This window comes from Aegilops tauschii, chromosome 5 (genome assembly GCF_002575655.3).
Source record: "Aegilops tauschii subsp. strangulata cultivar AL8/78 chromosome 5, Aet v6.0, whole genome shotgun sequence".
NCBI lineage: Eukaryota > Viridiplantae > Streptophyta > Magnoliopsida > Poales > Poaceae > Aegilops > Aegilops tauschii.
Window position 1 is genome coordinate 306,479,354 of NC_053039.3, and position 13,625 is coordinate 306,492,978.

At 42.3% G+C, this 13,625-nt stretch overlaps 1 protein-coding gene across 1 annotated transcript; it reads right to left on the bottom strand.

Moving 5' to 3' along the window:
• Positions 1-7,487: 7,487 nt before the first annotated feature.
• On the bottom strand, positions 7,488-11,298 carry LOC109764438 (clavaminate synthase-like protein At3g21360). The gene is made up of 3 exons (XM_020323253.4): positions 10,694-11,298; positions 10,328-10,581; positions 7,488-8,115 (listed from the first exon to the last, which is right to left on the bottom strand). Exons 1-3 carry the CDS (start codon positions 11,216-11,218, stop codon positions 7,770-7,772), a joined length of 1,125 nt encoding a protein of 374 aa, XP_020178842.1. The 5' UTR covers positions 11,219-11,298; the 3' UTR covers positions 7,488-7,769.
• Positions 11,299-13,625: the final 2,327 nt, after the last annotated feature.

The following is a 13,625-nucleotide window of genomic DNA, read 5'->3' on the forward strand; positions in this document are numbered from 1 at the left end:
GGTGCCTTCTAGTATGATAATCATCTATCAGTTTCTAGATGATAATCTTGTATCCAGTACTTTAGTATGAATTTGTGACCCAAGTACTTCAGTGATGAATTTGTGATCTATGGTGTTGGATCCAGCAGTGTTTTAATCTAGATGATAATCATCTATTAAGTACTTTAGTATCTATTTCTGAACCTTTATGTATGTATTTTGTGAGATCAGGTGTTGGATCCAACCTTGATGAACCTTTATGAATGTGAGTGCACTTTGATTGTTATGTGGTGTTTGTGCTTAGTAGAATCACATGTGCTCAAGCCAAGGTGGTGCATGTGCTAAGTTAGTAAATTCTGTCATCTAGATTCATGGATTAACCTTGAGGGTCATTTCATCGATATATGGACAAGGTAACCATAGTGCCACCTTGAGCCTCATCTTGTCGACATATCGATGAAATGACCCTAGGGTTTACCTTGAGCCTCATCTTGTCGATATATTCGATGATTTGACCCTAGGGTTTACCTTGAGCCTCATCTTGTGGACATATCGATGATTTGACCCTAGGGTTTACTTGAGCCTCATCTTGTCGACATATCGATGATTTGACCCTAGGGTTTACCTTGAGCCTCATCTTGTCGACATATCGATGATGTGACCCTAGGGTTTACCTTGAGCCTCATCTTGTCGACATATCGATGATTTGACCCTAGGGTTTACTTGAGCCTCATCTTGTTGACATATCGATGAAATGGCCCTAGGGTTTACCTTGAGCCTCATCTTGTCGATATATTGATGATTTGACCCTAGGGTTTAGCTTGAGCCTCATCTTGTGGACATATCGATGATTTGACCCTAGGGTTTACTTGAGCCTCATCTTGTCGACATATCGATGATTTGACCCTAGGGTTTACCTTGAGCCTCATCTTGTCGACATATCGATGATTTGACCCTAGGGTTTACCTTGAGCCTCATCTTGTCGACATATCGATGATTTGACCCAAGGGTTTACTTGAGCCTCATCTTGTCGATATATCGATGATTTGACCCTAGGGTTTACCTTGAGCCTCATCTTGTCGACATATCGATGATTTGACCCTAGGGTTTACCTGAGCCTCATCTTGTCGATATCGATGAATTGACCCTAGGGTTTACCTTGAGCCTCATCTTGTCGACATATCGATGATTTGACCCTAGGGTTTACCTGAGCCGCATCTTGTCGATATATCGATGATTTGACCCTAGGGTTTACCTTGAGCCTCATCTTGTCGACATATCGATGATTTGACCCTAGGGCCATATTAACAATCCAACAACAGTGCATCATATAACAATTACTAGTTTAGCCTAAACTAGTGAACATTGTAATGGCCATAATAACAAGCCAACTTGACACAAATAGAGAGGCTTAAGTACAGTGCATCATATAGATTCATAGATTACAGTACCATATCACATCATCATGAAACTAGATCCAACAACATAGCAATTATTAGTTCAGCCAGATTACAGTACCATAAGTTGTTGCCAAAATAGATATTAGCAATTACTAGTTTAGCTAGATCACATCATCATCAAGGTTCAACATCAGTTCCCAGAAGCATAGAAATAGTCTTTCAGCCTGCTGGGTTGCTTTCTCTGTCTTGGTGGGTTCCAAGAAGCTCTCCTGGCAGCAGTTGTGCTGGCTGCCCTTGTTGCTGCACCTACAGTTGAAGAAGCTGCCCTTGGTGCTGGAGAAGTTGAAGAAGCTGCCCTTGGTGCTGGACTGTTGAAGAAGCTGCCCTTGGTGCTGGAGTTGTTGAAGAAGTTGCCCTTGGTGCTCCACTTGTTGATCCCCTTGGTGCTGGAGTTGTTGAAGAAGCTGCCCTGCTTCCTTGTGTCCTACCCTCCTCTGTGTTGCTAGACTGCATATAAGAATTGTAGCAAGTTAATACATTCAAGTGTTAGAAAACAAAATGATGTGTATCTGTGATGCTTGTACAAACCCGATGCTTGTTCTTTCTCATTGCTAAGCCTGGTTTTAGAGTCTGTTCGCACGATGTTATCTGTGACCTACAAGCTGGCAGTTGCTGCATGTAATTGAAGCCATCCTAGATGTATCTTTGGGTGCTGGTGGCTCAAACTGGCTCCTTCTCCTCTTGGTTTGCTTCTTCCTTGGCTTATCCTTGAACACTGGAGGTTCTATGTCTCTGGTATTGGTCTTGGGCCACAGATCTTGTCCTGGTACATGGTATATGATGGGGTTGTATGCTGCCAGATACATTGGCTTTTTGAAAAAGTCATGTACAAAGTCTTCAGGCCTCAGTTTGGCTTTGGTCATAGCTGATACTGCATGATTGCATGGGACTGCAGTCATATCCCATTTCCTGCACCCACATGTCCTATGCTGCAGGTTAACTGAATAAGTTCTCTCATTGCTTGTCACTTGGTAGATATTTGGCCCAGCCATCAATGCTTGACAGTTCCTAGAATTTTTCTTTGCTTCTTCAAGCAACTCAGCATATGTTGGGCATATATCCCCCTTGGCTACCTCTGTCTTAGTCCTATTGCCATTGAACCTAACCATCAACTTTGTCCTGATTCCATCTATCATGCTCTTTATTGGTTTGCCCCTCACATCTAATATCATCTTGTTAAAGACCTCACTAATATTGTTGACAACTAGGTCAGTTTTGCAATTGAAGTCCATTGCAAATCTAGCCCAAGCAGCTCTAGGAACTTTGTTAAGCCAAGCCCAAGCAGCCTTGCACTCATTTTTAAGAGCATCCATTGCAGCAAGATGGTCATGTTCAGTATAAGAGTAACTAGCTTTATCCATGTAGTTCTTTAATTCTGACCCCCTAAAACCAGCAGTCTGAAAGTTTTGATAGATGTGTCTAAGGCAGAATCTATGTGGGCAGTTGGGGAATACATTGTTTGCAGCTTTAAGAAGGCCCTGTTTGGAGAAATCACCATAATCACAACTAAGCAATGTATATGACCAACAACTAATTAAGCAATTGTGTACTATGCAATTGTGAACTATGGAATTATGAACTAAGCAATGTATACTATAAAATACAACTAAATAATGGGAATTACCTTCTCTCTATCAGAGATTATGGTGTAATAACCAAATCTCCCTGATTCTCCACCAATTGCTATCTTCAGTTCAGACAGAAACCAAGTCCAACTTTTTGTGTCTTCTTTGTCCACAACTGCAAAAGCAATGGGATATACTCCCTCTGTAAACTAATCTAAGAGTGTTTAGATCACTATTTTAGTGTCCTAAACGCTCTTATATTTGTTTACGGAGGGAGTATGTTATTATTCCCATCCCTTCCTGTGGCAGGCAGGATTTGTTAGCCAGTAGACAGCTTGACGAAGCATTCATCCACACCTGCAATGGCACACAACACAAGTCAGAAACAAGGCATTCAAACAAGGCAAACTAAACAAAGTAAAGTAATCACCTATGAATGGTCTACATCCATTCAGAAATCCTTCCTTGCAAGCATTCAAACAGATGAACAGGCCATGGAACCTTGGATTTTTGCTTGGATGCTCCTTCAAGAACTTAGTAGTGACAATGCACCTACTACCTGGATTTGTGTCCAAGACAGCCTACAAATAATCCCTGATCCTGGTATACTGACCCCTCTGATCTCCTTGACCATCTCAACTGCTTTGTTCTTAGCCCTATAGGCCATATGAGTGCTGATCTCAACTCCATACTTGCTCTTCAGATTTTGCATTATTGTAGTTATTGATGTGTTCAAGTCTGTTCTTATTGCTTCTAACACCTGATGTGTGACCCACTTGGTAGTCACCTTGGTGCTCTCTACTACAGCTGGACATGTGTGCAAAAAATTTGCCTTTCTAATGCAAAATGTTCTCTCATTTGCCAACACAGAAGCTGCAATGAAAAAAGGGCAATCTTCATATCTGCAAATAGCTATGATTCTGTCATTGCAGTTCCTATGAAACTGATAGTTTCTGTTTTGAGCTATGTGGAATGTGAGAAGTGCCCTTCTAAATTGGTAAACACTTTCAAAACAAATCTTCTTTACAAACTGCATCTCTGGGCTCTCTCTATCCTCAGCATACCAGATTCTTGGTTTGGGTTTTTTGGCCCTACTCTTATTGCCAAGCACAAAAGCTAGGGGTACTGCCCCATCATCCTCCTCCTCCTTCAAATCACCAGGATTTGGATCCTCATCAGATAATGGCACCCAAACATCCTCAAATTTTTGCTCCAAACTTGCATGTGATCTAATAGTTGGCCCCTTTCTTACTTTCAACTTCTTCCTCTTTTCCCCTTGTGGTACCACCTCCTCTTCAATTTCCTCATCCTCTCCATGCTCCTCATCCTCTCCATGTTCCTCATGCACTACCTCTTCTTCTAGCTCATAAGGTTCTTCAACATCAGTGTCACCTTCAAAGTGTAAAAATGGGTCTTGTCTCTGCCTCCTCATCTCAGCCATCCTAGCCATGAAATCCTCATCTTGCTCCAAGTCAGAGTCATCTTCAGTTAGTAAAACAGGAAGTTTTCTTTTAACTGCCTCCACCCTCTCAACACTCTTCTTATGCTTCTTATACCTCTGTATTTTATTCCTCCTCTTAAGCTCCATAGTTCTTTCCAACTCCTCTTGCTCCAAATCAACATCTCCTGCATTTCCTTGATCCATATCTTGTGCCTCCTGCTCATCAACTTGTGCAACTCTCCTTGTTTTTTTGGATGGTGACCTGTACACCACACCTTCCTCACTGACCTCATACACAGTCCTCTCTCCAACACTGCCTATAGGGACCTGCTGCTCACAAACATGACCTATGTTTAAATCTCCAGGTCTGGGCTCACTACCCCTAACTACTGTCAAATTAAGTATGGTATGATCTTTGTTGGCAATGTGGTCTAGCATCTCATCAACCTTGTCATCATCACAGATCTCTTCCAAACCAGCTACTCCCAAGCCAGCATCCCTAACAAAGTACATGTAGTCATCCTCTCCATAGCCTGCTGTCTCTATTAGTGCTATTAGATTCAGAAATGTTATGTCTGAAACACACATGGTCCTTTCCAAATTGTCCCTGTCATGAAAGTGGAGCCTAACTTCCCACACATCATCACACAAACTACAAAGCAAAGAAGCTACACATTAATTTCTATGCATACATTTCTAATAATTAAAATCAGTAACAAACTGAAGTATATACAGTGCACAAATAAATATTACAAATTACTAGGTGAAACTGATACATATTCAGTTAACTGAAATCTTTTGAACACTAAAAAAATTCAGTTAAGTTCATACATACAATTTCAATGGACTGACTACACTATATACAGTGCATATTCAGTTAGCTGAAATATTACAAATGAGAAAATTCAGTTAACTATTCAGTGCATATTCAGTTAAATATTACAAATGAGAAAATTCAGTTAACTGACTACACTATACACTATATACAGTGCATATTCAGTTAACTATTGACACTAAACAATATTCAGTCAACTGAAAACCTTTTGTACACTGAGAAAATTCAGTTAACTTCATACACTGAAGCAAATTCATCTAACTGATAGGATACATATCAGAGGTTAGACTACAAACAATAATGACCTACAGTTCATTCAAATCGAAGCCTAACTATTAAACTATGAGAAATTGAACCCTAACCCTAGAATCCACAGTAAAAGAGGGGGAGAACTTACTCAACGCCACCAAATGCAGAAGCCCATTGATGGCTACCCGTCGGAGTAGCTTGCACAGCACGGGCAAGAGCGCCGGCAGTGCGGTACTCAAGCGACGGCAATGGCGCTCTCCTCTTCGGGGCCCAACTAGGGTTTGAGCTGCCGCACACCTCCTCCACTTCGATCGATTCGCCGCCGGGAAGCAACCCTCCGCTGCAGCCTCCATCCACTCCTCCGTCGGGGGCATCCACTCCCCCGCCGTCGTCAGGGCTCGCCGTCGCCATGGAGCACGAGGAGAAAGAGAGACATAGGAGAGTAGAGTGGTGAAAGGGGGGAATGAAGTGGATAAGGGACCCGTGCTGTTTTGACCGAGACGGCGCGTCCGTTGCCACTGTAGCACCGTCAGACGGCGTGAGCTCGTGGGCGTTACGCCACGTCCTCAAAATCGGGCCCCACCTGTCATAATAGTGCTTAAAATGCCCCAACAGACGGTTAGGTGTTTTCTGCAAATGATTAGGCGCGAAATCAGTGTTTTCTGCAACAAAAATGTAGAAGAGTCTTTTCTGCAACCCTAGGCTTCAATGTGGTGGTTTTTTTGCAATTCACTCCTTTAGTTGTTGATTTGGGCATTCAAACTTGATGATTGTTTTGAATTGCAAAAGTTTGGTGGATGACATTCATAGCGGTACTGGTGGAAGATCACAAGAGAGGTCATGGTGAGTTAGAATAGTTTAGAAGAACAGTGAGCCACGTGTGGCTGTCTGAGCTCCATGATCATGCAACTTATAAACTTGTATTTTTTACTAATAAAACTGAGCATGTTTCCTAAAAAATATCCAAGGTGTTGCACATTGTCTATGAGCGCTCCAGATGCTGATATACATAGCTCATTTGGGCATATGCAGTGGTGCTATTTTAGGAGTGTCATGTATGATAAATGCTAAGATGGATGAAAGAGAAAACAGAAAAAATAATTGCCATCTCTTAATTTAGAGATGATCTCTTAACAATAAACCTCTCACCATATTTTTAGGAATATCTAGTTACTTGAGACAAGCAATTATACATCATAATTTTTTGTCATCTCTAAATTACATGGCGGTATTAAGATAAGATTGTTTTTATCAACCACTTTGTGTGCCCTTAGCTCTCGCATCTAGTGCTAGCGAAGTGGGCCACGGACCAAGTGTGGGAAAAGGATAGTAACATTGCCCCTTTTTTTGTTGGGCTCTTTTTTTTGTCCGAAGTCTCATCCCGACTTGTGGGGAAATCATGGTCTCCATCATCTTTTCCTCACTAGAACAATGCTTTAATAATAATGATCATCATATTTTTATTTACTTACAACTCGATAAAACTGAAACAAGTAAGCCCATCTATGGAGATTTTTCTTCCGATTTTACTATATGTCTACTTGGTTGTCTCCTGATTTTTTTGTCTCTCTTTTTTCTATTTTTTGTGGATGAGTTTTTTGCCCCTTTTTTTGTATATTTTTTCAATTTACTATTTTCCTTTCCTATTTTTTTCATTTCTTCTTATTTTTGTTTCTTTCCTTTTGATTCTTTCTTTTTTGTTCATCGTGTATTAAAAATATTCTTGTGTATTAAGAAAATATGTATTAAAAATACGTCATCATGTATTCACAAATATTTGGCGTGTAATGAATATTCGATTTCTTTAATCCGGTTCATGACAGCGGATGGCACAGATCAAGGTACCCGCGGCCAATGACAACAATCGGATGAGGTTGACAACATCTATATGAGTATATGTGTGCGATTAATTGAGAAAATTCTAGCCAAGCGCAACATAGACTTGCGGAACAGTGAAATTTGTGCTTCATGATGAGTTCAAGCTCTTCTTCATCTGAAATGACTATTCTTGTCGATGTGATCTAGTCCTAGGTGGCGTGAGCCGTGAGGGTTCAACGAGGGGGAGCTCCGATGTGTGGGAAAGGTTCAACTGCGCTTTTACATGGGGCGAGATACTAGACGCGACCCAGTTAAATCGTGTTGTACTGATTCGAATGCCATACGCTGATAAGCTATTGGATGCGCCACATGGCAGATGTGGGAGTGTTCTGATCAATAAATAAAAAGAACTCATCGGTGCGTCACTTGCAAGTTGCGACGAGAACCCGCCTAGGCGGCAGCGACGGCCGCCGGCCGTGTAGCGTGGCGAGGTTGTCGAGGATGACGATGTCGCCCTTGCGCCAACGGAACTGGATGCTCTCCTCCTCGATGATCTCCTCGCACCGTTGCACGAAGCTCGCCGGGATCTCGGCCCCGTCGGCCACCGTGGCCGAGCTCAGTTCCTTGCCGTGCATCCCGACCAACGTGTTGAACCACATCCTCCGTCCCTTGCGCCCTGGGAAGACGCGGGTCAGCGTGCGTGGACCCAGGATCGTCTTCACGCCACCGTCCTCAAGCCACTCCACGCCCATTCCTAGTGCCTTTGCCCTGCAAACATCCCAAACCACTTATTATTATGCTTTTTTTTGCAGAGGCTTGCTATTGCTCTTTGAGAACATATACAACCGGAAATTGCTTTTGAAGGCCAAGCTTCATGGAGGCCTCTAAATGCAAAAGTAAAATTCATGAAAATTCATATTTTTACATTTCAAAAAATTCTGAAAAACAAATACATGGATAGATGAAAGCATAGCGCACAAGTGTGTAAATTTTCAGGACGAAATACATTGAAAAAATCTGGGGCATTTTAACACATGATACTATTCATCCTCTTAGATCATAAATTTGTCTTTTTTTTTGTACAGGTTGCATTTCAACGTATTTCATCCTGAAAATTTACACACATAGGCCTCACATCCTTGTTTACTTGTACATTTTTTTTTGTAACCAAAATTTTTGAATTTTGATTTTTTTTTTCAAAAAATCAGCCTCCTTGGAGGCCGAGAGCAAAAACGCGGTTCTCATATACAACAACATACTTAGTTTTTTACTCTTTTTGTGCTATGAATTTAGTTTTGTTTACTTGTGTAGAAGTGTGGATATCCATTTCTCAACGAAGCACAAAATTTGATGATATTGCTACTATTATATTAGGTGATTTTCTATATTTAAGCTTGTGCCTTTTTAAAAGTCTTAATCACTCTTTTAAGCTTTCAAACCAATATTTAACTTTTTTTATCACCACTCCTACTTCATATGTAGAATCTGATTTTTGCTGAAGCTGCACACTTTTGGAGTACAAGGTTAGGCTCTATTTATGTGCAGTTTTAGGTGACTAGGGTTTATCAAATACTTGGAAGACTTAGAATTCGGAAAAGCGAAATCTTCATTATACAATTTTTAAACCATATATGTGTGGCAAAAACTCGCAATATTGCACTTATCCTTCAGTTTATTTGTAAGATAATGAATTCCCCATGTACTCTTTGCTCACTTGAGATATCTTCATGTCTAATTGTTTGGGCTTCAGAAATGTTTATTAACTATGCATGGTTTGTTGAATCAAGTGAAGTAAATCTAGAAGATTTGTAGGTCCAAATATAATTTTATTTCTATCTTATGCAAGTGCCACTCAAATGCGCACACTGGCTCTGCCCCTGGTCTTTCCTTTAGCCAGAGCAGCGAGATTGGTGACTTGGTATATGAATAGCTTGGGTGGGTTGCCAAGGAGGTATTTTTCTAGCATGGACGATACGCTAGGTTCCCCATCAGTGCTTCTCCACCTCTCTCTATTGATTCAGACTATCTTTCATTGTGGTGTGGTGTCCTGGATGTATTTGATTGTATGTAGAACCGAGGTTAAACTATCGTGTGTGCGGTTGTATCGGCTTAGTGTGATGAAGAAAAGATGCATTATCAAAAAGAACTCATGGATAGCCTCACAATAAATAAGCATGTGAATCTATAGGATTTCTCACCATGCATGCACCCGCTAATCATTGGAGTGGCAAAACAATTAGGTAAAGAAACAATTGTAGTCCTTATGTCCATGTATACAAGGCACTTAATCTTTTCATAACCAATTTTTAATTTTTTTACAAAAAATAGTAACAAATTACAATACCTAATAGATACATTATGAAAATTTATGTCATGATAGTCTAGTGGTACTGCTTTAGTAGTGTAAATGTTAATATTTTTCTATAAACATAGTCAAACATAAAACAATAGTAGGCGGCTTTGTATAAGGAGAGAGTACTTCAGAAAAATTATAGTATTACCATACTTAAAAACTTATATAACTAAATCGTGCTAGGAAGATCGTGTAGTTAAATATAAACACAAAAATGTACTATGCAATCCGAAATTCAAAAAAAAAAGGTAGAACACACCTCCAAATTATTGAAAACGATGGAGATATATTTATAACATATGAAGCGCATGCAAGATTGCTCTTTTGAAATATGTCTGCCTTTTAAATGTTATATTTCCAATTTCCAATTTTTGGATATTTTTATCAAAAATTAAAATAACTAATTCTAAAAGATGAGCAAAATTACAAGTTTTGTAAATTAAAAGGTATTGCTATTTTTTAGGCGACTGAAAAATAACTATTTCTACTAGTATTTGATCTCTCGCTGAGATTCAAGATTCTGAGAAGATCTTTATCGAGCGGCTATGACCTTCTGAAACTCGTAAACAGAGGAAAAACAAAGGCAAATCGTTGTAGCTAGCAAGCCAGCAAGCTGACGTGTATTACCTCGTCTCTGCTTCAGACTTGTCTGACGTGCCGAAAGCGTCCTCCCATCCCCTCCCTCTCATGGACCCGGTGTTGTTGTTGCTCGGCGCCGTGAACGTGTACCGGAGCCCCTTGGCGTCCAGCTCCTCCACCATCTCCGGGAACTCCTCCAGCGCCCGCTCCGTCACCCGGAAGCTCGGCACGAACGGCGTCTCTCCGCCCTCCGGCGGCGGCACCTCACAGAACAGTATCACCTTCGCCGGGAACTCCTTGATCTGCACATCAATTGATCCAAACAAAACCCAGGCATGGATAGTCACTTCACAAGGCCGGCATGCTGTACTGTCGCAGATCATGGCATGGCACGGGATGTATGTGTGGGCTCACCAGCACCATCTCATGGTGGAAGTAGACGCTCTGCTCGAGGGGCCCCTCGTTGGCGGTCCAGATTCGGCCGTGAACGTGGGTGCGCGGCGCGGGGCCGACGTACCGGATGTCCGGCCACCCAAGCGCCTCCACGACGGCGTCGAACTCCGCCGCGTCGCGGACATCGAAGCCCCGCAGCAGAACGGCGCTGTTGGTCACCACCTTGTCCTCCAGCCATTCTCTCTTGGCCCTCACAGCGGCCACGAGCGCCTCGTACCCAGTGCCGCCGTCTTCGCCAGCGCCTTCCCTTGCCGGGCCCAGGACCAGTGGCATCTGCTCGCCGTCGATGGTCTTCTGCCCTTCGCACCCGCCGACGACGAAGGAATCGCCGAGCTGCGACGTAGCCAGATCGCTGGCGGCGAACATTGCGTTGTTGATGCCGACCTTGGCTTCCAGCAGTTGCCTGTTGGCCATCAGGGCTGCCACGAGAGCTTCGTAGTCGCCGGCGCCGCTGCCACCTCCGTCTTGTTCTGAGGTGGCTTCCATGTGGTTCCTTACAAAATTACAGTTCTGCAACTCTGCCTCTCTGTTGGAAAATACTACTAGTAACTTGGGATGACCAGAAGATTGCCTCTCGTAGTTTTAAACTGGGAACTTCAACGGGAAATGCTGGTTTATAAAGCCGTCATGGTCGACAAGGCTGTACGGTAGTTCCTCGAGTTTCAAAGGTGACGTACGTACGTACTTCAACTTATTAGTAATCCCTTCAAACGAAAAATACTAAGTGCATCGAGGATTAAACAAAGGTAGTTGTCCTTGTCGTTGTACTAAAAGCGACTGGTTTGTTGGCTTCATGTGTGCTGCAGAAGAGGCTCTGCGGTGGACATTTGTCACCTCTAGTTCGAGTAAATGGACATTACACGCGGTTTGATTCTGGAACCACCTAAAAACCATAACTTAATTTTTCAGTGAAGGAGCCTAGGCCCTGTTTTTGACATGACACGGTCAATTTTGCAGGCACCAAAGGATATTAAAATCGCTATCATTGGCTTGAAAGAAGGACAATTGGATACAGTCCAAAGCAAAGGTTCCGGTAAAACCTAGAGAATGCTGCCCCAAGATTCCCTTTAGGTCCTACTCAGGTAGAGATTGGTATTAGCTATTTGGTTCTACCTTGGCAAATACAAAATCAGATTTGGCGTGCTACCGTGTCATCATAGCTTAATTGGGGGATATAACTCGGGTGCCGTCCGGATGCCACGTGCACCTTCCAGTGCAAATGCAACTGTATTTGGAGCAAGATGGCTCGTTTGGATCTACTCTGGATTTTGCACGTGATGACATGTGGTGGCTCCGGGGATGGATATGAGCGGACGCGGCTTGCATGATCCCTCCGCGTACTCCCATCTGTGCTTCCCCAACGGGCATTGGGGATGAAAACGCGAGGCAAACCGTTGGATGTAAAACTAGCACGCACGGCGTGGGAGCAAGCGAGCCGCATTCGGATATGGGCATATGGCCACACTTCTGAATCACTCGTTTCAATCTACTCGGGATTTAGGAGGCGATGACATTTGATGGATGCTGGGATGAATATGGCTCAAACCTCCGGGCCAAAATGGCCTCCCAACACACTTTATCTATTTTAGGGATGTCTAGGGCGCATCTAGATCATTAGATGTGCACTAGCTAGGGGTTTTTTGTCTTGTCGCTTATGTACTCGCACGTCCGATTAAGCCTTTGTCTCAATAATTGGGCTAGGCATTTTTAACTTGTGTGAAAACCCCTACGAAAATTAACATCTCCTCCCGAGAAATGGACCATCGTAACATGATGTTTTAGTTTTTTGGTGGCACAAAAAGAAAAAAAAAGGACTACAAAGTCGATGCGGCCCAAGCAAACCTCATAAAACCGCCTACAACGCGATAACAACAAGCGCCGAGCAACACAATACGATGAAAAATGGCCCACATAGCACATCGGCGACAATGCGCACACGAGGCCACCCCGAGCATGCCCCACTGCTCAAAACCCTAATCTTGGAGGAAAAGACCAAACGGTTCAGGGATTAGTGTGATCTAAGTAATTCTCATCTTGATGTCGGACCTCGTGGCGAGATCCGTAAATATCCTAGAACATAAACATCCTCAACATTGACTAATGGAGTTACAGTACCTTGATTCTGAAATGCGGTTGGTATGTTGTTATTGTCATCGATGCCATGAGGAATAGATTTGGTCATGTCACATCGATCTAGATGTGGTTTACCGAACTTGTCTGTTTTTCAGCTTGTTTAGTTACATTCATTTTAGGTGTAGATGTATGTGTCTTCAGAACAGGACATAATTGAGAAGTTACACCATCCATTCTAGTATACAAGGCTATATAGATTTTTTCTAAAGTCAATCTATGTTATGCTTATATATACTTTATAAATAACAGAAAACCAAAGTAAACTGATGAAGAAACGTAAGAAACAGAAAAATCAAAGAAACCCACCAAAACGAACAGAAGAAACAAACTTAAAACAGGAAAACCCCGAAGGAAAAGTGGAGTAAAAATTTTAAGCAGAAAAACCAAAAGAAAACTGTTGAAAACTGATAAACAAACACACAAGGGAAAAAATCGACACGTAAGGTTCTAAAATCGGTTTATGCCGGTCCACAGAACCTTCACAAAACCATACAACTGTGTCGCCAACTAAGGGAATTCCTTGAGGAGACGGCATCTTCCAGGTCGCAGTAATCGACATATAGCTCCAGCGAGCGATCAGTGTGTGGATTTATCTAAGCTTTTCTTTTTCTTATGGCTACTGACTAGGCTATCTTGGATACATGCGTGCTTTTTAGATCTACGTGAGGCTTTGCCTAGAATGGGCTTTATGATGTGTCTATAGGTTGCCCACCCCCTGTTTGCCCCTAGGGTAGTTGCACTTTTTAGATTTTGTCACATC